Below are 27,554 nucleotides of genomic sequence, written 5' to 3' on the forward strand. Positions count from 1 at the left end.
ACATCCAACCTCTTCTGCCATTTCATTCCTCTGAAAAAAAGAAAAAAAAGGAAAACATTTGCACTGTACATAACAGATTTGTATTTGCACTGTACATAACAGACTGTATTAGATTTGCACTACCTATGTGTATGTGTGTATGTATGTATGTGTGTGTCTGTACGTACCGTATGTGTATAATTCATTTTATTTTTTATTATTATCTATGTCTTGCTGCTGTTTTTGTATTGTTTTTGTATTGTTGTACACTGGAAGCTTCTGTCACCAAGACAAATTCTTCGTATGTGTAAGCATACTTGGCAATAAAGCTGATTCTGATTGGTAAAATTTATATTTTTGAATTGTACCTTGAAGGGTTGCCTATTATAAGGGTTCCTTTATCATTTTTTTGGGGGGGGGATTTTCCCCCTTTTTCTCCCGATTTGGAATGCCCAATTCCCAATGAGCTTTTAAGTCCTTGTGGTCACGTAATGATTTGCCTCAGTCCGGGTGGTGGAGGACGAATCCCAGCTGCCTCCGTGTCTGAGACCGCCAACCCGTGCATCTTATCTTGTGGCTTGTTGAGCATGTTGGCACGGAGACATAGCGCATGTGGAGGCTTCACGCCATCCACCGTGGCAACCATGCTCAACTCACCACGTTCCCCACCGAGAATGAACCACATTATATCAACCACGAGGAGGTTACCCCATGTGACTCTACCCTCCCTAGCAACCGGGCCAATTTTGTTGCTTAGGAGACTTGGCTGAAGTCATTCAGCACACCCTGGGATTTGAACTAGCGAACTCCAGGGGTGGTAACCAGCATATTTTACCACTGAGCTACCCAGGCCCCCCGGGTTGCTTTATCATTAAGAGCATTAGCTGAGAGATAATTTAGTATTATTTAAGCAAAATGAACATTGTAACAGAAATGTACCCATATCAGTCGATATCGAATCGAGATCAGAAACCGAACTGAATCAAGAGCTTGTGAAACGGAATCGAATCGGGAAATTTGTATCAATACCCAGTCATTTCTGTTCATGTCAATGACAAAGGCTGTGCGTCAAATCAATCTCTACTGTATTTTGGTGCAAATTCATCATCACTTGGTAGAATCTAGCCAAATTAGGCAGATAACAACATGTACAGGTTATTTGACATGCCTAATTACTGAATGCCGACAGCAAACATCTTTTGAAATTTGAATTGAAATTCAAGAATCACTTAAACAAAGAAAACAAATATTTAATTTATCATGACAAGTCTGTTGGGTTTTTCAAAAGAAAGCAACGGGATCTGAACATATCACAGCAAATGATTCCAGAAAAAAAGGTTAATCACACTTCTGCTGTTCTTTATGCATTTGCAATATTATACATTTTCCTATTCAGCCTATGCCAGGTTAATACTTTTCCTATTGTTGGTCCTATGCAGTTCATGGTAATATTAATTAATTTAGGACATCTTTGTTTACTTTTGTACACTAAACAGTTTTTGTATTTAGTTGGGTCACCACTTGTTTTTTCAATGTAAAATCTGGATCATGAAATAAAATTGAAACCAGAACCACTGCTTAAGGGCAACAAAATGCTTACCAATAACTGTGTTTTTACAAATGGTTAAAATTCCTCTTTAAACATCTACATCAAAGAGAAAATATCGGTATTGGCAGGAGAGTTTTGTTGTCTGCTTTCAATTGTTTTGCTGTTACACAATCTTAAACTTATTCCAGAGACCCATTTTCCCCCCACAAAAAAAATTAAAAAAATTAAAAAAGAAACTTCTACAGACACTCTGGATGCATTCTGTCTCTTGGCTGTAGTGTATTGTTATGCAATACAGTGTCAGCCTACATCATGATCCATGAAAAACTATGCATGTAGCCTAGTTACTCTGTCCAAAACAGGCCTTTTCCATCCACTGCATATTGGAATAATTATGAGTGTTTGGAGGGCCGACACCGATCTGTCAAATCTAAAGTTGTGGGTTTTGGAGCAGTGTCAGGGACATTACATATTTGGTAATCTCAGAAAAAGTAGGCTTTTGGGGAAAAAATGTGGCTGTGCTGAATTAGACAATATCACGTACCCTTCTCTTTACATAACCATTTTAGGATGCATTTTGTCTTTGAACTAACCATGTTTGCTCTTAAAAACATATTGTAAATACTGTAAAACAACTGATGTGTCATTTTTTCTGTGTTAAAATTATTTAGCATATCCCACCTTAATATGCAGAGTCAACTATTAGTAAGCCATTTGTAGGTTCATTTCACCTAAAAGTGTAACATCGTGGCTCTGCGGAGCTATCAAAACATTCCTGTTTGAACAACCCGTCAAGACTGACAAAGCAAGATTGGCTCAACCGATGGTGTGAGATTGGGGTGGGACTATCTGTTTAAACAACCAATGGAAGACGGGGAAGTTTTCTGGAATAGAGCGCAACAGTTTGGTTCCGGGAATGTAAAAACCCCCATTCATTTTTTTCCATAGCTAAACTGTTTTTCAACGAAAATTTATAAACATTTGAAGACAGAATTACCGTGAGCTCCAAAGTTGTTAATCTATGGTATATACTTCCATTGAAGCCATCCATCTGCATTACTTCAACTTCAACTGTTAAACATCTACATTACCCATGGTCCAGCAGAGACAGATCCACCAATCAGAGAACCGTGGCCAACAAAGCCCACCAAACGTGCCTCAGAGCGACCACCCACTCCAATGACGGACTGTGAATGACGCAATCGAGTCTGTCTCCCGTCAATTACTTTTGCAATAAACGTAAAATATATTGTTTATATACTTAAAATCAACAACCTAAAATCAATAGTTTTATATATTTCGTTTTTTAGTTGATTACGTCATTCGCAATGCTTCAAGGGATTGTAGTTCGTGCCCTCGTGAAAGTCAGTAAGTACACAGTCTTGTACCTTTGTCTTTTTGTCTGATTTTCAAAAACTTTTTTGCCTCAGAAATACTTCTGAAACATAAATGGCTGAAAAAGTTGGCGGGCACTGTTGCGCTTTATAGGGTTAAAAAAGGTGACGCTAGTTCACCTTTTCTCACATATTAGCTTGCTCAATGTAGAGTGTGTAGCTTTAAAATTAGACTAGGATGAGAAAATGTCTCACTGAATACATATTTCCATTCGTCAAATTGATCCATAAGGTTCTCCAGATGTAGCAGCTGATCTCCACTCACCGCAACAAAATTAATGGCAGTAATCGCATGTCCCAGAATATCCTAGCGTACCCAGGATACAGACCGGCCTTGTGTTCATTTTGAACAATTACGGCATTTAAAATTAAGTGAATCAGTCAACGGTTTCTCCAAACTGCCCCAGTGCTGACCCCACTAAGTTATCTTCCCCTCAATTTGAATGTCAGCCACTTTACTGGCACTCAGAAAACAAACAGCCTTTGGTAATAACAAACATGTTTTCCCCACATGCTATTTATGAGAGTGTAATGATTCAGTAGCAACAACAGAAGAACAGAACCAACAATTTTCAATTAGAAAACAGGGCAGATGGAGCAACCCCCCCACCCCCATATTAGAAGATTAATATATCTACAGTGGGCTACCACATACAGAGTTTAAACAGACTGCACAATAGAGCACCATTGGTTATTAGAGGTATTAGTCAGAATTTGGATGTGCCTGAAGATCAGAGGATAAAACATATTTAATCCTGTGAGAGGGCATTATAACCCATAACCTTTGCTCTGATCTATGTGTAAACGGTAAAAAGCGATACATCTGGCTCAAAGGGATAATCAGTGATTTCAAATGGATTATGAATATGAAGACTGTCAAAAACCAATGACCTCTACATGGCCTGAATTAGTCTTTGTTGTGACTGCTTTCACACATTGTGCACATATACTTCGCACTTTGATCATTAGTATCTGCACAGAGACGTATGCTGGAGGAGGCAAGCATTCTATTAGTCGTAACTTACGTGTTAAAAACGGTGAATAAAGAACTGAACCAGGCCAGTTTAATTGCATGCAGTGTACTGGCTCCCTCTATGGGTCATTGTAAAAGTGATTAGAATTTGATTTCTGCTTGGATGTCTATGCTATATTATTCTCGGTACGTTCTTTTTATAACATTTTTATAAATATGATCAAACATACTAGATTAGAAATATTGAATGCTATATCGATAAAATATTATCAGACTGCAAAATAAAATAAAAACATGTCAAAAGATTACAGATATTAGAGTATTAGGCCTATAGAGCTGTCCAGGTTGTAGTCCAAAACACCGGAAGACAATTAGCATTTTCGATCGATGGGTTCCCTCTCGATTTTCCGATGGGTTTTTATTATGGGGTTTTTCAATTTATGAGTAAAATAAGGTTTGTGGTAAACATTACTTTAAGATACTAGGAAGTTTATTTCTACAACATAAATTCACACAGTCATACCTCAAACGTGAATTTTGAAACCTCCGTGTTTTTTTAAGTATGTTGCTAACGAGTTGCTATATGAGGACTACAAATACCACAGGCATATGAGTGCATGTGACTAACGAAACGGAAAACCGTTGTAGTCCTTATCTAGCAACTTGTTAGCAAAATACTTTTTTTAAAAAAAACACGATAGCTTCAAAATTTATGTTTGATGTATGACTGTGTGTAATTTATGTTTTTACCTTATTTTACACATAAAACCAAAGCTGCCAATATAAAAACTTGTAGAGAAATCCTGAGGGAACCCATATGGCTCAAAAATGCTCATTCTCTTCCGGGTTTTTAGACTACACTGAACAGATATATTAATTTAGATTATTAGTAGGCTACACTGTCACTGAGTGATGTCAATAATCGTTGTAAATATTATTATATGACGTGATGTTTTTACATGACTGATTTGTACCTGATATACTAAAATAACAAAAAATTCAGGACGACAAAAACGAGAGACTGATAACCAAATCTGTCTGAAGCTGTTCACACTGAAAGCGTTTTTGCGTTTGTACGCGCAAAAATAAAAATACAAATTTAGTCATTTATTTACGCTCATGTTGTTCCAAACCTATATGACTTTTTCTTAGAAACACACACACACACACACACACACACACACACAAACAATATGTTAGGCAAAATGACAGTCTCAGACACCATTCGCTTTCATTGTATTGAAGACAAAATGCAATCAAAGTGAATGGTGACTGAATGGTGACATTTTAATAAAAATAATAAGCTTTATTTTTCTCAGACAAATAAAATTCCACAGAAGAAAGTAATACAGGTTTGAGGATGAGTAAACTATGATAACATTTTGTTTTTTTGGGTACACTACCCATTTAATAAAACATTGGACTTGAATTGTGAGGAGCCTGCAACTCGAGATGCCCACTTTGGCCAGTAGGTGTCTCAGTAAACAAATCCTGATTTAGCTTCTGCTGTAAAAAATACTTGACAGACAGACAGAGAGGCAGACAGACATATTCTGGTTCAATTTCTTTTAATAGGTGTGGGAAGGTTCTTTGACAGAGTTAACAACTGAAGACCTTAGTGCAGAGGATTTAGATTCTCCTCCAGACAGCCTAGAATTCATCATAACTCCAGCAAGTAATAGACATCTGGCCATGAAGAGTGCCCCCTCCAGGCCAGCTGATATGGAAACATGCCGGAAATTCCACACAAGAAATCACCTCTTTCACTCAAAACATGGTATTTACGAAATCAGCTTTTAGTCCACATTTTCCGAACTTCCTCTTCTTCCAATCACCAGCTTGTTCTTTAAGCTTATTTATTTATAACAAGTGGCATTATTAGCATTTATGTAATAATTTTAACTCTTCTGTTATTTTAGATGAAAGAAGGTGCTGTGTTGTATGCACAGGCTAAACCTATTTCATGGACAGCTACAGATTCGTTCACTGCATCATGCTCCCCAGCATCTCTCCAAGCTCACACCTTTAATATCCACATCTCTTATGAAAATATTGGCCCAGAGCACAGGAGTGCACTCTGTGCAAACACAGGTAATGCTTTCTGACTTTTGGTGATGTTTACTGGAACTGCACCAAATATGTGGAATTAAAAGATTTATACAAATAAATTCAATAAAAAAAAATTAAACAAAAATCAATACATTGAATAAGATAATACTTTAAAATACAAATGTAAATATTTTTTTAAATGTTTTTACTAAAAAATGTTTTTCATTATTCATTCATATTTATTATTCAGGTGCTGTTGTCACCGAGGGTAGTAGTGTTCTCATAGATAAATCAAAGCTGGGTGCATCCAACTTTCTTGAAAAATTAGATGAAGCAGAACGTCATTTCTATGAAGTCTTTTACGAAATCACCTCTCCACCCCACCATAGTACAATTGTTGTTGGTGAAAAGAACCTTACACATGAAAGAGCAAAGTTCTCTCAATTCAACCTCCACAAGCATGGAATCATATATGTACATGACGACTCGGAGACCACTCACAATAACTTTACTTTTGATGTGTGGCTAAACCCTAAAGGCAAGCTTGCTCAGCGACCCCAGAATGCAGACCATATGGTATCTGAATTATTTAATATTACTGTGAACCCTGTTAATGATCAGCCTCCTGTGCTGAAGACCGGATCCCCTAGGCTCAGAATGGTTAAAGGGGACACTGTGACCTTGGACCCTGAAAATCTCTATGTGGAGGACCAGGACACTCCACTGGAGGAGATTCATTATACTTTGAACAGCAAGCCCAAAAATGGCTTCCTTGCTTTGGTGGGTCAGCTGAATAAGTCTGCCATCACCTATACCCAAGCTGATGTAAATCATGGAAGGGTGCATTTTGTCCAAAAGGAAGAACCCTCATCAGGAGTGATCTACTTCAATATCACTGATGGATTCCACAGACCACTCTACAAGCTTTTCAGTGTAGAAGTAGATAATATCATCATCAGTGTGGTCAACAATACTGGATTGACACTGTTGCAAGGTCAGACCACAGTGACTCTGACACTTGAGCACCTGGCTGCAGTGACCAGTGAGAGAGATGCATCCATTAAGTATTCAGTTACAGCCCCACCAAGTCACGGGAGTATCATGGTCATGGAAGAACCGTTACCACACTTTGATCAGGAGGAACTGCACACTGGCAGAGTGTTGTATCACATGACTGACTTGTCATCCTCTCAGGATAGCTTTGAGTTCACTGTCTTCATGTCTGAGAGTAACCTGACTAACCAGGTGGTAAACATCACTGTTAGGTCCCTGATCCACCTTGGAGAGCATGTCAGGATTCCAGATGGCATCCCAGTGAAGTTAAGAAAAGACATCCTAGATGTGACAGAATTGGCCATTCTTAGTGCTAACGACCCCATCTTTGAGATCCTTGAGCCTCCAAAACATGGCAAGCTAGTCAAAGTCACATTTGACCTTGGGGGAGCGTCTCACTCAGTGGAGTTGTTCTCATTTAGGGATGTGGTACAAGGTAGTGTGACCATTGAGGAAAACATAAACTTCACTGCCAATTATGGTAACACAACAGCGGCCAGGTACAATGTCATGGCAGTCCATCCACTTAATGACTCATTTGTTTTCCTTTTGAAGGTGGCGAATGTCCAGCCTGCCATTGGGGAATTTGTGTACTTAGTATTACACTATGACCCCATTACAGACAAGCATATACTTTCAGAGCCGCCTTTGCGGCCAACCAGGTTGCCAACATTCAACAAAACAACACATGCTATGTCACCATGTTTCTTCCATCTCACGTTGATCCAATAATGAGACCCCACAGGACTGCTGCAAAGCTGAAACCTCAAAACCGCTGGGGGAACCACACACGTGGCAGATCCATGATTCCGCATGTGCCCCGTACAACTTAGGGCAAACTGGACCCCTACCCCAAAAATACTCTAGTCCGGATGGAGTCTTTACCAAGACCTGCATCTGACCCCCTACTTATCCTACTTCCACTTCTTGCCTGCCTCCACTTGATTGTCATTCTTGTGGTCCTTATTCTTCTGGCACCACAGGGAAAAGTGAGCCCACCCAACAATGATGCAGGACCTAACGTAGAACCCTGGTGAAGATATTTCAGCCACAGGCCCATATCTGGGTCAACCTGAGAGAAGTCTCACTGTTCCTTCTGTAATAGTAATCCCACTCACTCCAAGTTGCCCTGGCAGTCCTGTTTTAGAGGGCATTCATGATGCAAATTCGGTGCCAGCAATTGATCGAGCTGTGTCTCCATTTCTCATTTGCATATGGAGTCCACTTGACCTTGATTCTGCCCAGAGGTGTTCACCAGCAACTCCACCCCTTAAACAAAGAAGTTACACTGAAACACTCAAAATACTTATGCACATTATTTGTTGGCATTTGGATTTCAACCTTGTAGACTGAAGGTCTGTTGGCTTTGTCTCAAGGGAAATATTCATCATAACATTTTTGTTGTTGCAAATTCATTTTTGATGTTCTCCAGTTGTTGTAGTTTTGTCCTACCACAGTTCAGATCTTCAGATCAGATTATTTTTTTCCAGAAGTTTTGCATGTGTACAAAATACAGATTTGCCACCAATTAGTTGATCAGAATATTTTGCAGTTACATAGTCTTGCCACTTTACTATGTGCAGTTATATCTGTTGCATGTTAATTTTACAGTATACAAAGTGCAGGAGGTAGGATATGCCAAAAAATTTTATATTCATTTTGCTTTTCTAAATTGTTTTCAAAAACCATGCACTATAGCATTATGCTGTACCTTAATGCCTTATGTTTATTTACATGGTCACATTTGCTATAGAATTTTGGCATGGCTTGAATTTAAAGAAGAAACTGAAACTACACAACTGTATATTTTAAAGAAGTGTCTAAATTTAAAATATTATATTGACCACAAATTAAAGCCCTCTCAGACATATTCACACCACAAATGTTGCTTTCCAACAAGCAACAGGTATAAAGCACACTTGTTGCTACTGAAAGTTACCTTGGCAATTCCTAGTTTGTTTAAATGATCAATATTTTCCCACATCCGTATGTTGTTACCAGGGTCCAAAATTAACTTTTGCCATACTGCCAATGTTGGATGAGTTGAGAAAACACTGTCGGTGAAACAGTACCTGTCTACTGATCTATATATATACAGTGAAGCTACTGCACCGCCATCTTTGTATTCCATAACATTCTGTATTCCTATGGGTCTCAATGGGAAATCATCTGTTTTGGTGAGTAATTTTTACCCATTCAGTCACTTTAAAAAAATTTTTTTAAGTCTGCATATACAGCATCACAATGCAATCTTCCTATACATGTAATTAGTTATTTAATTTTCCCCTTGCTTATTCTAAGTGTGAGCCTGTTATGTTACTCTATTGCAGCAGCATTACCTTCAGTGACGTACGGGTTACCTCAGTAGAAACAAGTTTAAGAAACTGAGGTAAGATATCAGTAGACATTTTCAAACATATGTTTGGCAGGCTTTAAAGTGTTTATTCTGAATACATAATTATGCTTTGTAACTTTTGTTTACGTTGAACATTCATTGTGGTTATTTTCTTAGGCTAAATGAATATTAGCTATGTACCTAAAGTTAGCTTAGGAAAATAACCACAATGAATAACAGTATAGCTCACCAAGTTAGCTTTTTTGGTCAAGTTGAATATCTATTGGCAGATCAACACCGGTGATACAACTGATGAATATAATGTGGGCTTGCATTAATTCTCCGTGTGTGAATTGTACTTTTTGCAGTGCAGGCCTGAATACGGCCCAACTCACTGGCATGATTTCTAAAGTGGTCAATCGTTATTGATGAGGAGCACATTAATATTGTAGAAGTTAAGGTAAGTTTGCAGTTTGGATTTCATTAATCATCCAACTGAATGTTAGATAAAACCGGAATTGATTTGCAACAGGAGGAAAAGCTGTATGACTTCACTGAAGAGCTGTTTTAACAGGTAAGACAACAGACAACAATAACTGAGTAAAAAAGATGATGTTATATGTTTTTATTTGCAATGAAGATACTTTTGCAACATGCAGTATAGCAATAGTCTTATAAAATGACTGTTTCAGATAGTTATAACTTTTAATGTTAATAGAAAAATTGATCCAAAAATCTAAATTCTGTCATCATTTACTCAACCTCATGTCCTTCCAAATCCATGTGACTTTCTTTTGCAGAACCCAAAAAAAGGTATTTTATATTCCATATAAAGAAAGTAAATGGTGAGCAAAATAGCTTGTTTTGATCACCATCGACTTTCATTATATGGACAAAAACATTCTTTAAAATATCATCTTTTATGTTCCACAGAAAAAGTCATACAGGTTTGGAAGTACATGAGTTTGAGTAAATAGCTGTGTGTAAGGTCTTACGTAAGTTGGGATGTAAAGTTCACACTAAGGGCTTAGTAACTACTAGTTAGTTTGTAACTAAGTCAGTGCTTAATTTGGTTGCACCACCTGTTCTTAAGGCAAGATTTAACTAGTAGGTTTTAAGCTCTCTGTAAAGCGTAGTCGCATAATATGACGTTTACCTATATTGATCCAATAAGCAGCCTTCAAATTTGTACACAGAAGTGTTAAAAAGCCGTGAATTTCAGTTTGATCTTGTTACGGTTGATGTTCAAACCTTATTTGCTCATGTAACTGTCAGCTGTAATAAATTATATCCCCATTAAAATATGATACGTAATAAAAGTAGACCTGATAAATAGTATATTTGCCCTGTGTAAATAACATATATGAACTTAATCTAAAATAAATGAGGGGTGATAAATAAATACTAATACAACAGGCTGGAAAAACAGACATTTATTAATTTTAATATCCTATATATATTTTGAATGTTGAAACTTGACACCGGGCGACGCATCCTGAAAACTGCACCGTTTGAATGGTTTCATGCTGAAGAGACGCTTAAAAGTAAGTTTTTTTTTTTCTCTCTCGTAAATGTCAACATCATACTGTATGTCGAAATGATTGATGCCTGTCAAGCAAAACATGAGCTCATTGATGTCATAAAATATCAGTCTGCTTTTTTATTCCATCCGTTACTCCTGGTCGGAGTCTTCTGTAAATATTTAGTTTATACGTAGGGTTACGTTTAATGATGCAATGCTCAAATATTTAGTAGAGCGTAAATTGTGACTTAGTGCCCATTTACGCCACAACTAGGCTAAGTTATAACCGGCCCCTGATCTTTATATCTTACTGATTTTTTTTTTTTTGCAGTAAAAGCTTGCCCAGAGTTTTCCTCAGCCGTTTGGAGTGTGATGCAGCACGTTTCCTTGGCAATGAATTGGAGCCTGATGTTAGTGCGGCTTTCTGCAATGCACTTGATGATTCTGCAATGCAAGTATGATGATTGTTGTATGGTTCTAGGTTGAACGTGTGCCTCAAGTTCCTTGAAATCAGAACCAACATGGAGTTCCAGAACCTTTGTGGAGACCCTGGATTTAAATTTGGTGTCAAATTCAGAGATGGGCCTTATGAGTGTGTGCTGTTTAATACATTTCTCAGCTGTCTTGCAGACTTTCAGGACACTGTCTGATGGTCTGGTAAGTCCACATCAGTGTGTTCATCTTGGGAAGAGCTCTCGACACTGAGTGCTGATATAGAGGTAGTGCACTCAATCTTCTTCATAGTTATTTTAACTACAAAGCCTGCTATGTAACCCACCACAGCTTCTTTGAACATGGACAAGCTGGGAAGACTTACAGTGATGTTTTTCTCTGTCTTCTGTTTCAGGCTTAACGTCACTTTGCCTGAAATGCCAGCATATCAGAAGGTGTTGCCTCCAGTCCCACTGTGCTAACCGGTGGAGAACAGTTCCCACTAGCTCTGATGGCATGTCTTGCTACAATTCTTTTGAAAGCTGACTTAAATTGCTTTACTGCGGGATTGTTATTAAATCCATTAGCAGATTTGTCCCCACATATCTTCAAATTTTTATTATATTGTTCAGTTTAATAGTCCATTTTTGTGTGTACTTGGAAGCTTCTGTTATTGAACAAAATATATATATATATATATATATATATATATATATATATATATATATATATATGTATGATTTCCTTTAGTGTGCATATGTCAATAAACCTCTTTCTGATTATGATTTAATAGATCAGGGGATTCTTGAAATGATTAAATGCTCACAAGCTGGTATGTACATATTCCAGAAATGAATGCAAATGCATGGGATAATTCCATTAAGTAAAGGTAAATTCATGTATATACTACTGCATATGAACTTGTGTGTGTATACTACATTTTTATATTAGGTACTTCTGTATTTATTCTGAAGATGTACTGTCTGGTTACAATATCAACACACAAAGCTTTTTATTAACAATCACTGATCTCAGTGATTATAACTTTAAAATCTGCTGATGTGCAAATTACAACCTGTGGGCACTTTTGCCACATCCTTTAGTGAGCGTTGTTTCGCGGTTAAACGCCGCACATTGGGTCATATTGAGAGTTTCGTCTTTTGACGGTCGATGCCCTCTGTCGGTAGGGAATAGTTAGATGGCCGCCAGAGCATTTCCGGTGGCTTCACCTACTGCTGGCAGTTTAGAATTCTATGAGCAATCCAGTTATATATATATATATAGATCAGTGTACCTGTCACAAAAATGTGAAGACACATTGTGATTAAATTCCTCAAATTTTCATTCTGATGGCTTAATGTGAGGAATATTCTGCATATGTGTCACCACATGAAGTTCTTAAGAAAACTTCTTGGCATCCTAGATAAACTTCTCAAAGCAAATTTTTCACTTAGGTTAGAAAAAGAGCATGCCGCAAAAGATTTCGTACAGTGTGATTGTTTTGCATTGTTTTCGTCACATCATTGAGGGTCAGAGTATCATTCTTACAGTTCTATTTAAACCATGTATAATGTTGTTTTTCCAAATACATTTACTGGCCAACTGGCAAGTAATTGTATGGGTTTGTATTATTTGCTTGCCAAATTAAATTTTTACTCACATTTGGTGTTTAGCAAGTGTTACTTTTGGACCGTGGTTGTCACTGTATCCTATAACACCTTGAATTTACTATGAGCTGCAGGTACTGTTTATGAATGTTAGTATTTATGTGTGAGTGAAAGTGTTTCTGAATCAGCTAAACTAATGTCACAATCTAATGAACAATGTTGTCATAACATCACACATTAATGTATGATTTCAAATAAAATCATTGTTTTTTTTTGTTTTTTTTTATCATTTACAGATTTGAACTGTAAAATTTTAGTAAGATTGAAAATGTGTAACTTATTTATATATAATACTCATGTGGTATATTTAAATATTACATGCCTATTGGCACAGCATCACTCATAATTTCTTTGTAGCTCCAAAATAAGCATTAAGCCAAATATTTAAATGATTTGGCCTTGTCATTTGGTACATAAAACACACACAGATCTGCAGTGTTCCCTTCCTTTTCTCATTATTGCTGTTTTATGACCAATATGTGTTGTCTTTTTAGTGATTAGAGGGGTGTGGGAATAAATTCTTCATGAGTAAGGACCTGAGTGTGTGAAAAGAGAAGCAGGCAGTGTGTGGAATGAGAAGGCTGACTTTAGCTCCTATAAATAATTCAACTGCAGAGAGAGAATAGCTACTCAGTTCTTTCCCTTAGTATGCAAACTGACAAAGGTACACTCTCCTTCAAGAGGTCATTTAATTGGACATCTTGAGCAAGTTGCAACAAATCCCATAAGTGAAGTAATCCCTTAGTGATAACTTAAAGGTGCTGTAAGTGATTTTTAAATGGAAAGGAATGCAAAACATTTTACTACTCCCTGAAAGATATTAATGAAATAAGTTTACTGAGATATCTCACCGGTCTCTGTGACAGCGCTGGACTCTGTAAACAGCAAACAAAAAGTCTCTGTGGGCCGAGGACATTGACAATTTCTGCCTGTCAATCATTTTGTGCGTTCTCATAGTGTTATAGCTGCAGCAAAATGTTGAGTCATAATGCTATTTTTATGCCATGTTGCTCATAACAGTTGTCAGTTGAGAGCGCTATTTTGCTGCTGTTGTTTTTAACAACCGTTTCTGCACGATGTTGGCCTCAATAAAGCTTATTTGGTATCTTTGGAGTGCGGGGTTTTGGAAAGAGGGGACGTGGCTAATCCACCGGCTCAGCTTGTCGAGATTCTAAAACGGCTAAAATCGCTTACAACATCTTTAAGGCCAAAGTATACTTTGGTTCTCCCCATGCCACGTGCAAATGTCATCATCAGCATAGTACATGCGGACATTTGGTGAGCAACCCCACATCGTCTGCACATGCACCTGGCATTGATTGTGCTAAACAGTATCACAAAGCAGTCTTAAAGGGATAGTTCACCCAAAAATGAAAATTCCCTCATCATTTACTCACCCTCATGCCTTCCCAGATGTGTATGACTTTCTTTCTTCTGCTGAACACAAAGATTTTTTAGAACAATATCTCAGCACTGTCGATCCATACAATGCAAGTGAATGGTGACCAAAACTTTGAAGCTCCAAAAAGCATATATAGGCAGCATAAAAGTAATCCATACAACTTCAGTGGTTTAATCCATCTTCTGAAGCGATCCAATCAGTTTTGGATGAGAACAGACCAAAATGTAACTAAATTGTCACTATAAATCTTGATATCAGCAGTCTTCTTGGCAATCATTATTTCAAGCTTGATTCCTAGTGCCATCCAGCGCACTGTGTATTTGTCAAGCACTAGGAATTGTCATCGAGCTTGAAATCATGATTGTGCCTAGAGACTGCAATGGCTAGATGTACAGTGAAAAAGGAGTTTCGTTTTGGCCATTCTCACCCAAAACCAACTGGATTGCTTTAGAAGACATGGATTAAACCACTGGAGTCTTATGGATTACTTTTATGCTGCCTTTATGTGCTTTATGTACTTGGTCACCATTCACTATCATTGTATGGACCTACAAGGCTGAAAAATTCTTCTAAAAATCTTCGTTTGTGTTCAGCAGAAAAAAGAAAGTCATATATCTGGGATGGCACTAGGGTGAGTAAATGATGAGAGAATTTTCATTTTTGGGTGAACTATCCCTTTAACTTGCATGTGCTATACACATCTGCATGGGCTTGCGGTCAAATGAGTATACATTGAAAGGCTGAGCACCCGACCATGCACAAGACGGCACCTGCCGTGATGTTTTAGAATGCCGCTTTCTGCAAAAATAAGCAGTTTTCTTAAGTGCATGTAAACATGGTCAAAGTATTGATAGAGTTAAAGATATATATGGAATAAAAGATATAGAAGCCTCAGTGATGTCAAATGATGTCCACACAGCAAACTAACAAGGAACTATGCTTTTAACCACAAGTAAACAGCTGTAGTTCTATCCACACAACTTTGCATTGGAATTTGCGAATGTTGGTTGGAACTACGGTTTCAGGAATCACCAATCGTTGAACTATGTTGGTAACGATGGAACTTGCGATCATAGTTGGGTAACAATGCATTTGGGAAACGCATCCTGGAATAGCAAAAATAATGACTTTCTCCAAACAATTTTCCCAAACACTCCTCCTGTCTGTCGAGCAAACATAATCCTGCGCCATTTGTTGAGCCAATGTTGCTGTGTAGGGCTGGTTGAGATACTAGGACTGGATAAAAATATAGATTTTCTGATGTATTGCAATCTTCATTTGAATGATCTCAGTATCGATTCTTAAATCCCATGATCAATCTTGTACTACATCTATGCGCAACTCTCTACAATGTGAGTAAATAACTCACATGAGACCAAATTTCTAAAAACATATCTGTTATCAGCCATTAGCTGTTAAATGTTCAGATTTCACTCACCAGTGATATAGTACATTGGCGAAGAATTTCAGCATACTTGACTCTTGAATTAACTTATTGCGTGTAATGTGAGTCCAAAGACAAAATCCACGCAAGATCCATTACAAGTCTCTTGTAATTTCATTTCTGTTCTTTATGGTCAATTATTGATCAAAAACAACAAAACATAAACATTTAATTCTAATCACAAATAGCACAGATGAGGTAAAGAAGCCATTCGACTCCTCTCTCTATTTAAAATGCACTCTGTAACACATCAATGGAAAGGAGGAGGTGAGAACCAGCTTAACAATATAAATAATATTTTAATAATGAACTTAAACCAAAAGACAGAGACACACACTCACACAGGTGTTGGACAGCTGTCCGTAACTCACTCACTCACTCACTCACACTCACACACACTCTCTCTCACACACACACTCTCTCACACACACACTCTCTCTCTCTCACACACACTCTCTCTCTCTCACACACACTCTCTCTCTCTCACACACACACACACTCACACACTCACTCACTCACTCACTCACACTCTCTCTCTCTCTCTCTCTCTCTCAGGCTAATCAGCCCAATCAGGGGCCGGGTGTGCGGAATCACGACCCGCCCCGCCCTCCGCCCTGCCACACACTCATTTTCATAATGTATCTAGCTGGAAGGACTCCTGTAAAATTAACATCATAAGTTGGGAGAGAATTTCTTTCATATATAAGCAAAATGGACATTATAACTGAAATATAGCCATACAAGTCTCAATGCCCAGCCCTGTGAGATACACAAACATTTTTAAAGTCTTTAAACTTTTTGGAGGAATAAAACATTAAATAGCTTATTTATAGTTTCCTCTGCATTTTAGGTAGAATAGAAGAAGAATTTTTACAACTAAATATACACACTTAATCTTCAAGGGGTTTGTTGCAGCTGGGTACTATAGTTTAGCATGCTAATTTCCCTTGATAGTTACATTTATTTTCCTGTTTTTCTTTTATGCTTTTTCAAAGGTTTCACTTCATTTTTTATAGCAGCCATGATCATACAGCTGGTAAACTGTTTAGAACAGGTTGTCGCATCAGAGCCATGATGCTAAGTATGTCTGCTAAGCTCAAATAAACTGAAGTTAAATGAACCATGTACTTAGTTGTTGCATAGGAGGAAAAGTCTAAACTAAATAATGAAAGCTCTGGTAAACTAGAACCGTGAGTGATCCTCTTTGCCTCGTCTGGAATGTCATCAAGATAAAGAAGGTTCAGCCCATGTATTCTAGGTCATTGTTTCTTTTGCACTTCTCGTCCAGGGCTGAGAAACTGAGTTTCGTCTCTCTTACAAGCTCTTAATATGAAACAGGCATGGGCCTCTCCCTCAGAGCAGATTAGATAAAAGTTGATCATGAGTGAGAGTAAAGCTTGCACAGACTGACAAGGATCATAAACAGGAATGAAAAGGGATTGCACAACAACCATATTTGATATAGACAGTGCAACATAGTGAGACATCCAAAAGCGTAATGTATCTTAATATCTGTATTAAAATTACTCAAGGAATCAGAGGACAGTTTAAAAGAAACAAATACTTTTAAATATACTCTTATTAAAGTCCATGGAATAAGCTCATTGAGTACATGCACACAATTACAAGGAGGTCATTTGTGTTGTTAACATTGAACTGTCAACTGTAGCTGCTTAGACTATTAAATGGTAAACTTAAAATCGTGGTTACGGAGGTCACATGACGCCATGCGAGGTTCGGACGCGTGGACAGAGAGCTCTGCGTACTTTGCTAGTTTTAACACTATTAATGTCATAAACCAGTGAGATTCGATACACTCTGTTCCATAACTGTTCTAGGAGGACAATATGTCAAAGAATTCAAAATCCTCTGGCTCTGGAGACATTAAAAGACACTTATGTACTCAAGCTGACACCCCTCTGGAGGCCTCGAGCCAGGGAGTCTATTTGGTCAGAGAAATGAGGGCATTTTGGCGAGAAATGTTGAACATGTCGGCAATGCTGACGAAGGTCATTGCTGACTTGGAGGATCTTGCTATAATACGTCGATCGATCACTACCATGGAGACGAAATTTACTGAGATGGTTACAAGAGTGGGGTATGAAACGGATCGATTATCTGGTGTCATCGGAGAGGGAATTATCTGCTAATCCGCTAGCGACCAAGGTGGATTTGGAGCATGTCTGGGAGAAGTTGGAGGATTTGGAGAACCGTAGCCGGCGGAATAACGTCCGTATTGTTGGAATTCCTGAGGCCGATGAAGGACAGAATATGGTGAAATTCCTTGATGGGCTCTTTCCATGTCTGCTCGACATAACAGGCCATAAGTTGGAAATCGAGCGAGCTCACAGGGTTCCAGCTCGGCGATCCACCGAGAGAGACAGGCCCCGATCAATTCTGGCCAAATTTCTGAGATCATCCGATAAAGATCTCGTGTTACGCAAGGTGAGGTATAAAGGAAGGCTTTCTTGGAAGAACCACAGCATTTACTTGTTCCCAGACTTTGCGAATTCGACAAGAGATAAATGAGATCGATTCAAGGAATGCAAGAAACTCTTACATCAACGGTAGGTCACTTTTGCACTGATGTTCCCGGCCAAATTGAGAATAGATGCTAAGGATGGCCGTAAAACATTCACATGTCCCCAGCAAGCAATGTCCTTCATAAAGTCAATGGAGTGAGTAAGTTATTTTGTGGTACTCACGTTGCAGCCGAGTGGACTGAATCACTGAACATTCACTTGACTGTCCGAGGAAACTGAGCACCTTTTTTGGTTCTTTTTGTACTGGTTCCACCTAGTGGCTGGAGTTTATTTTGTGAAGTAACACTCCTTTGGGACAGTTTGTGGATGAATCTGCACGTTCTTTATGCTTATGCCTCCTATTGGCTGGAGTTTGTTTTGTGGAGTATTTCTTGCAAGTCATTGGAGTGATTAGGTCATTTGTTGCACTCATGTAGCAGCCAAATGGACTGGCTCACTGAACATTTGTTTGACTGTTGACTGGAAACTGAGCGGCTTTTTTTCTTTTCTTTTCTTCTTTTTTTTTTTTTTTGTGCTGGTTCCACCTAGCGGCTGGAGTTTGTTTTGTGGAGGAACACCCCTTTGAGACAGTCATGTGGATGAATCTACACATTCTTTGTGTTTATTCCCCATATTGGCTGGAGTTTGTTTTAGAGATTATCTTTTGTTGTGTAATTCTGTCTCACAAAATTTGTATAGAAACACCGGACTTGAGCAATCTGATGGCAAAGTTGTTGCGGGGGCTCTCGTAGGCGTACATGGACTGTTTGAATTTAGAGGGATGGATGCCAGTTGGCGCTGTCGTGCGCGGGGTTAATGCGCACGTTTTTCTTTTTCTGTTTGTTTGGTTCGGGGGGAAGTTTGGGGTTTGATTGTTGCACTAATGTTGGAATTTGGTCTTTATAATTTTGTTTATGACACACAATCTATTTTTTCTATTATGTCAAAATGTCAAATGTTAATATGAGTGGATTGTCTCTCTCCATGTGGAATGTGAATGGGTTGGGGCACCCCATAAAAAGAAGGTAGGTTATTTCTCTTATTAAACGTAAGAAATATGATATAGTGTTTCTTCAAGAAACACATCATTCCCTACAGGAAGCTGAAAAATTTGGGAAGATATGGGGTGGGCATTTTTTCTTTAGTGCTGGCTCAAGTAAGAGCAGGGGAGTCATTACACTGATAAGTAAGCATCTACAATTCAAATGTATCAAACAGATTAAAGATAAATTAGGAAGAGTCATTTTTGTTTTAGCAGAAATTCAGGGGCAAATTCTTATTTTTGGCTAATATATATGCACCTAACGTTGATGATCAGGGCTTTTTTATAGATCTTGAAGGGATGTTGCAAGCCGCTGGCACCCCTCATGATATAATATTGGGAGGAAACTTTAATCTTTTGATGGATTCAGTCCTTGATCATAGTGAAGCAAAATTGTGTAAACCCCCTAGATTAACATTGGCGCTCATGTGTGACCACAGGGGTGTTTGTTGAGGGGTTGGGCTGGGGTTGGGGATTGGGAGGGGTGGTAGTGGGGGTTAAATGTTGATTCTGTGTATATATGTTTTGCTTTTCTTTGTTTGATGTGTGAATCAATAAAAAAAATTTAAAAACAAAAAAAAACAAAATCGTGGTTACACTTTTCAAGGGTTTCAAAATGACAGAAAACATTTATGACTGCTATGTATAATCAGATTATGTTATTTTATTTATAATAATGAATTATACATTTTAAGGACCAATGTCAATCTCTGGAAAACACTGTTAACATTACTCTTTGCTCATAAATCATGCCATCCAAAACATTCCTAAAAAGAAAGTTCCTATATATTCATGGATCTAGAATAAAAAAAAGGGTTCAGTTAAAGGGATAGTTCAAACACACATAAAAAATAATTTATTTACCCTAATGTTGTTCCAGTTTCTTTTGCGGAACACAAAAGGAGATGCTAGGCAAATTGTTACCCTCAGTCATCATTCAGATTGTATGGAAAAAAGATGGGTTAATTGATACTAAAGCCATGGGCATCACTTTGTTTTAAAAAACTGTGGGAACATTCAACACCACAAAGTGGCGAAACTCATGAATATTAATTTGGCTATGTGAAGACAATGTCAAATTATCTTTTACTGTTTTGATATTCCAATAAATATACTTGTACTTGTGCTCGTCAAAATGCTCCGATACCAAAAACCGATACCATCTGACGTACGAACGTCATTCTGTAAACCTTCAGCGCACAAATTAAAATTACTTTATGTCCTTGTGAGATTATTTAGCCACAAAAGCTGCAATTTAAATTAGATAAATATATAGTTTGCACGTGCTGCACACTTCAAATGTGAGTGCTTGTGAATGTGTGGAGCCGGTGTTGTGCTGACATAAAGACACAAAGTGCTCACACCTTTTAGAGCTCCTTGGCTCATACACGGAAAACACCATCATGAGCATCGCATGCTCTGTTTGTAGCAGATGACAGCGAACAGAGCGCCAATTCACTTTGTAGCTCGACACAAAAAGACTTCATATTTATTTAATTAAATAGCAGGCTTTTGTGGTTTAATAATCACTTTGAGTCATGTAGTGACCGGCTTTTCCAGATAGATGGTCATAACACAGAAACACTTCAAAATAAAAGCTCAATTTAAATGAAAAAAGTATGACAGAAATATATCACTACTGTATAGTTATGTAATATTCACTGTAATACTACTATTACTAATAATAATAATAATAAATCAATAGTAATTGTATTACATTTAAGCAATTTCTCACATCTGTGATGCTCTGTTCTGCAGCACTTTATTTGACAAAAATAACTCCAAAGACGTGTTTTGGATTGTGCTGTGATATTCTGTATATTTGATAAAAATAATACAATATTATGTTCAATAATGTATTGTTATATTTTCATTTGATTAAAGTTTTAATGAATTAATTTATTTAAACACCATTTTGATGATAAAATTTAATAACCTGTTGATATGGAATTCAGAAAAAATAAAACAAAACCAAAACAGGTATCGGACTTGGTATCAGGGAGTACCAAAAAGGAAGTATTGGTACAGGTACTAGTTCTCAACAAAAAAAAATGGTATCGGGACATCCCTAATCCACCTTAAAATAACGTTTTCATTTAATGAATGAAAAATTGCATCTGTACATCAGTGGATGTATATCATGAGCGGGGAAACATCTGTTTGCATTTTCCTTGTGATTTTACTGGATAAAAACGCTAGCTACGCAATGGCAGAGTGAGTGGAACTTGCGTCTGGATGCATGAGAGAACATCGCCACCCGCTGTCACCACAACACAACAGAAAGTCAATAGGGTAAGTAAATGATGACAAAGTTTACATTTTTGGGTCAACTATCACTTTCATTTTATTTCAGTTCTGTATAAAAGTTATCTAGAAAGGCTGCAGAGGTTGTGCAGGCATTGACCTTTCTAAGCCTGATCATACATGTCCCGGGCTTCCTCCAACTTGCCTGTGATTTTTTGAAAGAAGCTGATCTGCTGCTGTAAGAAGTGTTGCATCTGTGCCTTGAAGTCACGCACTCGTATGCGATGAAAGTGCTGGATCTCGGCTAGCGTAGCGCAGGAGATGATGTTGCAGCGTTCGTGTATACCTCCGCCTGCAGTGCCATCTTTCTGGCTCTCCTTTGCCTTGGTCAGGGCTCCTGGAGAATGTGAGAAGTTAATGGGGGGACAAGAACAAGGACAACATTGAATAAATCAAAATGTGTTTGCAAACACATGCATGCTTGATTTTAGATGTTCCCACTTCAAACACTCAAAAATGCAAGCTCAGACCAGTCAAGGCCTCAGATCTAAGGCTTACAGCTCTCTTTGGAATCTGGGTTAAGAAGATCTTCAGGAGAATTAAATATTCCCTGCACACTCTTGTAGACAGCTACATGGACAATTGTTTTTATATTTTATGATGAATGTTAGTTTTGGGATGTGTTTCTGTATTAAACTCAATCAGTGGGGTTAAACTGTGAATCAGTGTTGTGTGAGTATTCACAGCTACCCTGTGCTGGGGCTCTAAGCTTAGGAACAGATCCTTCAACACAAAGCTTTCCCAATGTCAGTTGTTTTATGAAGACAATTTCTCATGCAAAACCGCATTGACAATTTGTGTGATGTGAAGTAAACCCTGAAATATGATTCTACAGTAAAGGATGGCATTGTTCAATTTCATCATTACACAATAAAGGAAAAATATACTTAAAACGATACACTTCCCCTGCTAAAGGGATGTGGGAATTACAAGAGTTGGCATCATTCCATCATAGCAACACACATCCCATGCTGCAAAGACAAGCCGGCCCCATATGCTCTCTTGTGCACCAGGGAGAAATCAGGACGACATTTGACATGCTGCTGAGAGCTTGTTGCTATGTGCCACTTGCTACTAGGTATAAAAAGTTAATAAATCTAAAAAGAGGGCCACTTTGCATCATCTGCTTGCCTTTGCGAGAACACTTTCTAGACCCATTTCAGAGCTTCTTCTTAAGTCAACCATTGATTTCAAATGATTTGTCAACCATACACCATGCAACAGCAATTTACAATACTGCTTTTTCCATTTTGTAATTATTAACCTGATGTATGGTGAGTTGACTGTGCAGCTCATAGCATGCAACAAAAAATATGACCTTCTGACTTATAGCCACATTTTATGACATGCAAACACATTCTGACAAGACATATTTGAGCGAACACATGAGAAAAATCCCAAACCTTTCTCTACATGGATAATGTCTGGAAAGTTTGCAAGGTGTCCCTGGTAAATCGCTAAAAGATCGGAAATTGGCTCCAAGTCCTGACGGGGCTGTTCAGCATAGTAATCTCCAATGGTCTCATAGATTTCTCCAGTGTACGCCATGGCCTTGTTTAATGGAATGGAGTACACTTGCTGGTCGCATTCGAAGGCCTGACTCATAAGTCTGAAAGCCTGTCCAACTCTCTGATATTCCTTCTTAAAACCTGTGATCTGCTTTCGGGCAAATTCGTTAATGGTGACATTGACCTGTAGGAGGTTTTCGTCCATCTTTTTGGTGAACGTTTTGAAAGCATCTACTTTGCTCTCCACCTCTTGTAAGTCAAGAGGTAAAGCTGGAGGACAGATAGTGAGGAAAAAATTGGCGCCAACTAGGTCGTCCTTCTCGGCCTTCCTCTTGCCTTGCTTCCAGGCTTTTTCGTCGTTGCTGCTGCAGGTAAGGAAATGCTGGAAAACATCACACTTGGATAAAACTGGATGACTCGTCATGTGATTCATCCACCATATTAAACCTTTCCTTCGCTTGGAAATGAAGTCCTCCTCGAATCGTCCTGTGGCCTGCTTTTCAGGCAAATGAGGGACTGAAATAACTGGAAACTTTTCAACAAGCCGCGCGTAAAGCCAGTCAAAGTGCTTGTATCTTCTGTTCACTTGGATCTGAGTGTGACTTGGCGTAAGTCCATAGGACATATAGCTCTTCATGCCTTTGAATTTGGTCTGTTTTGTGGGGTCGTCGACAGTGCAAGTAAATGGATACGGGTTCGCCTGCCATTCTAGACCATACTGGCCCATATCCACGAATATTTTGTCTCCATCTCTGACCAAACCTGAGGCTTCGCCTAAAACAAAAGCTTCACCTCCTGACCTAACAAAGGTTGTAAACCTGTTGAGATTTTTGCCAACAGTCGCTGTGCTTTTAGACTGTTGCGAACTACCACGTCGAGCCGCTGTGGAACCTGTGCTGGAATAACGCGCTTGAGGATTCCCGCTTTTTTCAGGTTTCCCGCCTTGTTCCTCTGCCGTTACGTTGTCATCCCAGTCGTCGTCCCAATCCTCGTCGCTTCCTTGGCTCGTCTGAAAACTGTGTCGCTGTTGTTGATGTCCCAGGTAAGTAGCGGAATGAGTGGGTGTCGACTCGTTCGAGGTGTCCCTCCTCTGAGGACTAGTTTGGTGGTAATATTCAGTACTAGCGGATGTCCCATTGCCGTGTACTGGTGGGTCAGTTTTTATAATCTCCACGTATGATGCAGGGAAGAGTCCGGTCTCACCTCTGCTGTTTGTACCCTCCAACCAACCATCGACAACCTCTTCACTACACAACGTTAGAAGTTCGTTTTCTGTCACAGAGATCTCGCCGGGATTTTCAGGGATGAAGTCGTATAATGCTCTCGCTCTTAGCGCCATAGTTGGAAACGCTGGTTAAACTCAGTTTCCAGAGTTATAGTATGCTCTCCGTGCCGTTCTTTTAAATCTCCACCTCTTAAGTAATGCACGGTCTTTGTTTCTATAAAAACACGTCGAAACTTTTGGAAGACATTACTCCATGGAAACTAGTTCAAAATTCCACTTAGCAGAGTGCTGAAAAAAGTTTGTGGGTTTTGTGTCCTCCTGCCTCTCTGCGGTCCAGGGCAGAATAATCGAGGGTGGAGCCAATCAGAATAATCAGCCTAGGGTAACGAAAAAACCCATTGCCCTTTCATTGAGTCTGCCACTATAAGACCAGGAGAAGGAATTATTTGACATTTCTTCATTGTTATTTCCTTATCGAGTGACATATTATCTTGTAAATTATTTGGCTTTATTTTATTATATCTTTCAGAGTCTTTTTTCGGTAACACTTTATAATAACCTTATTATTAATGACTCATTAATAAACATTATATAATGCTTAACAGATCAGTAGTTCTTGGACAAATATGCATAGAAATGTAAATGTATGAATCAAAGTTTCATGACATTTATTACGATTTGAATGTTTATAAGGCTATGTTTAAAACATAAAATGTACAAATGTTTGTTAATTTTATGTATACATTTCTGTGCTTCATAATTTATGTATTGTATATTAATGTCGCCAACTATCATATAATATGTATTCAACTATCAGCCAAATGTAATATCAAAAGTTACTTATATAACTTTTCTTATATATATATATATATATATATATATATATATATATATATATATATATATATATATATATATATAAGTGAAGCATGAAAAACACTTCTCGAAAATGGTTAAGATTCATGCATATCATCTAAGGTAATACAGCCCATACAGATAATTTGATTTACAATAAGTGTTTAGGTTGTTTAGGCTGCAAATTAACCCATGAGCTTATGAATGATAAGATATGCCAAGGTTTCAGTTGGCATATTACTGCAGTCATGATACTGCAGTTTATACTCACCCAAATGAGACTGGTATTACTGGTCAAAGGTTGCTTGAAAACTTGTTGTTATGCATAAACATAATGCAATACAGTTTTTATCAATTGAATAATTTTCTTTTGATTGATGATAATTTGTGGTTTCAAATTCAGTGTGCCTAATAAATATTGATTTTAAAACATCATTATTATTACATTTATTTTATTTTCATTATGAACACAGTGGTGTTGTGGACTTACATTTACTTCTAATTATTTGTCGTTTATCCTTTAACTCGTACTGAGCATTGTTTGCATCATGTTGCCAATAAGTTTACCAGGTCTTTAAAAAAGAAACTATTTTAATTTTAAGCACGACGCGTTCCTTTGGATATATGATCTCAGACAACACAACAAGTTTCAAGTATCATGTTAATATTCTTGAAGAATGATGCGTTACTTTAACCAGTAGAGGTCACCATCAAACAAATATTTGGCACAGTTAGCTCCTTGTCACGTGATAACAAAGAACGTCACAGCTTCGACGCTATCTACTATCACGTGACTGAGGTACAGACGTACGCAAAACTAGTAGCACATACATTTCGCTACAAACATTAAACGCTTTCATAACATGAAATAGGATATATACAAGTAAATTAATCATAGCTATTGGTCTAAACCACCGGTGCACAATTAAACTAAGGAGGAAATTCATCCGACGTTGGATGAATTAACGTAAGCTTGAACAATGACGTGACGTCGAAGTCGTGACGCTCGACCCGCTGTGGCTCGCGAACGCACAACAAACAGCGCCTCTCTCCGCCCACACTATTAAACTACATCACACTCCGGGTTTGGGCACGCGGAAGTAAACTTTTGCAGAGTAAACTTCGACAGCGGTGAATGGGAGATCACAGCAAATATTATTTTCACTTGCCCATTTGCTCCAAGACCAAAAGAAAAAACACACCATTACATTTTAATGACTTTCCAGAAGAGGGAAAAAATAGAGAGCGTTGGATTAAGACAGTCAAATGGGAGAAGATGATACATTTACTGTCACTCTCTCAGCAGCTGTAATAGAAACCCCCTCGCAGCTGTGGCAATTCATTTTTTAAAACTAATCCCAGGGTGATATAACACAAAGCATAATGTTATGAATGTACACTCAATATTTTAAAAATTGATAACATAAAAATGCGATATTTACGCTGCTAAATAAGGCGGAAGCGCGTCATCACAGTCTGTGAAAAAGGTCTATTAAACAGTATCACACTCGCCGTACAGTCCGCAGGGATCGAAATATTACGAGACACCTACTTTAAAAAAAAATACAGTAATGTGTCTGAATGAATTAGAAGCCTGAATCCTTTGAACAGGACTTGTTTTGTTTACATAACCGTACGAAGGACTCTGCACACACGGAGGAAGAGTGCACAGCTAACCCTGCTAGCTTTATTCATATATTATTGTTCACATCGGAGAGGCGGGGAATCCACAGCCTAAGCGAGACTTTTGAATGCATTCAATTAGCACCAGCGTTTCATTTCATAGTCGCCTTAACTCAGGATTTCTGCTTTCCGGAGATAACAGCAATAAGCTATCGAGGAATTACATGGATTATCTGGTAAAGTATTCTTCTGTATATTTCTGTTTGAAGATGGCTAGAGCCTATAGGATCAGGTGTTTCAGACTGACGTCCTGTTTTCAGAAATCAACCCAGATGATATTGTTCTTTGATACCTTTGTTTATGCTTGCTTAATAAATGTGTCGACATCTCTGTCAAATATACTTTCTGTATCGGGTTGTGAAGTCACTCATATAGGTTGTCAGCCTGTCAGTCTGTTTAGCTTACAAACAAACGTAAGCCAATAGAGGTTGGTGTCTAAATACAGGGATATTGTTAAACGAAGAGCTTTGCTGTTATATCAACAATTTGGGCTTCTGGAGGATGAAGTCGGCTGTGTTTCATGTGAAGGTTGATTTATTTTTATTTTTTTTCCTAATGAAAAATGAAAACTAAAAATGTATCTGGTCAGGTAAGCATACAGTGTTCCCAACTAGTT

General features: G+C 38.1%; 2 protein-coding genes and 1 long non-coding RNA gene across 9 annotated transcripts in view; 2 read left to right on the forward strand and 1 right to left on the reverse strand.

Annotated features, from left to right (window-relative positions):
• Positions 1 to 9,005: 9,005 nt before the first annotated feature.
• LOC127433497 (uncharacterized) lies at positions 9,006 to 11,878 on the forward strand. The gene is made up of 4 exons (XR_007895888.1): positions 9,006 to 9,174; positions 9,328 to 9,386; positions 9,701 to 11,573; positions 11,702 to 11,878. It is a non-coding gene; the product is annotated as an uncharacterized LOC127433497 (long non-coding RNA).
• Positions 11,879 to 19,912: 8,034 nt separating this feature from the next.
• LOC127433462 (sorting nexin-18-like) lies at positions 19,913 to 24,756 on the reverse strand. The gene is made up of 2 exons (XM_051685402.1): positions 23,071 to 24,756; positions 19,913 to 22,004 (listed from the first exon to the last, which is right to left on the reverse strand). The coding sequence occupies exons 1-2, from the start codon at positions 24,512 to 24,514 to the stop codon at positions 21,772 to 21,774; spliced, it is 1,677 nt and encodes a 558-aa protein (XP_051541362.1). The 5' UTR covers positions 24,515 to 24,756; the 3' UTR covers positions 19,913 to 21,771.
• A 1,955-nt stretch (positions 24,757 to 26,711) lies between these two features.
• Positions 26,712 to 27,554, forward strand: part of arl15b (ADP-ribosylation factor-like 15b) — an 81,648-nt gene continuing 80,805 nt past the window's right edge. For 4 of the 7 annotated variants that reach the window (XM_051685433.1, XM_051685434.1, XM_051685432.1 and 1 more), the window contains exon 1: positions 26,714 to 27,114. Coding sequence is in view for 4 of the 7 variants with exons in the window: in XM_051685431.1 (XP_051541391.1) it covers positions 27,007 to 27,114 (108 nt within the window). In the remaining 3 variants the exon portion in view is untranslated. Of the gene's footprint in view, positions 27,115 to 27,554 lie in introns of all 7 variants that reach the window. The other 3 variants (XM_051685435.1, XM_051685437.1, XM_051685436.1) reach the window with 1 other exon arrangement.

Source organism: Myxocyprinus asiaticus, chromosome 43, assembly GCF_019703515.2.
Source record: "Myxocyprinus asiaticus isolate MX2 ecotype Aquarium Trade chromosome 43, UBuf_Myxa_2, whole genome shotgun sequence".
Taxonomy (NCBI): domain Eukaryota; kingdom Metazoa; phylum Chordata; class Actinopteri; order Cypriniformes; family Catostomidae; genus Myxocyprinus; species Myxocyprinus asiaticus.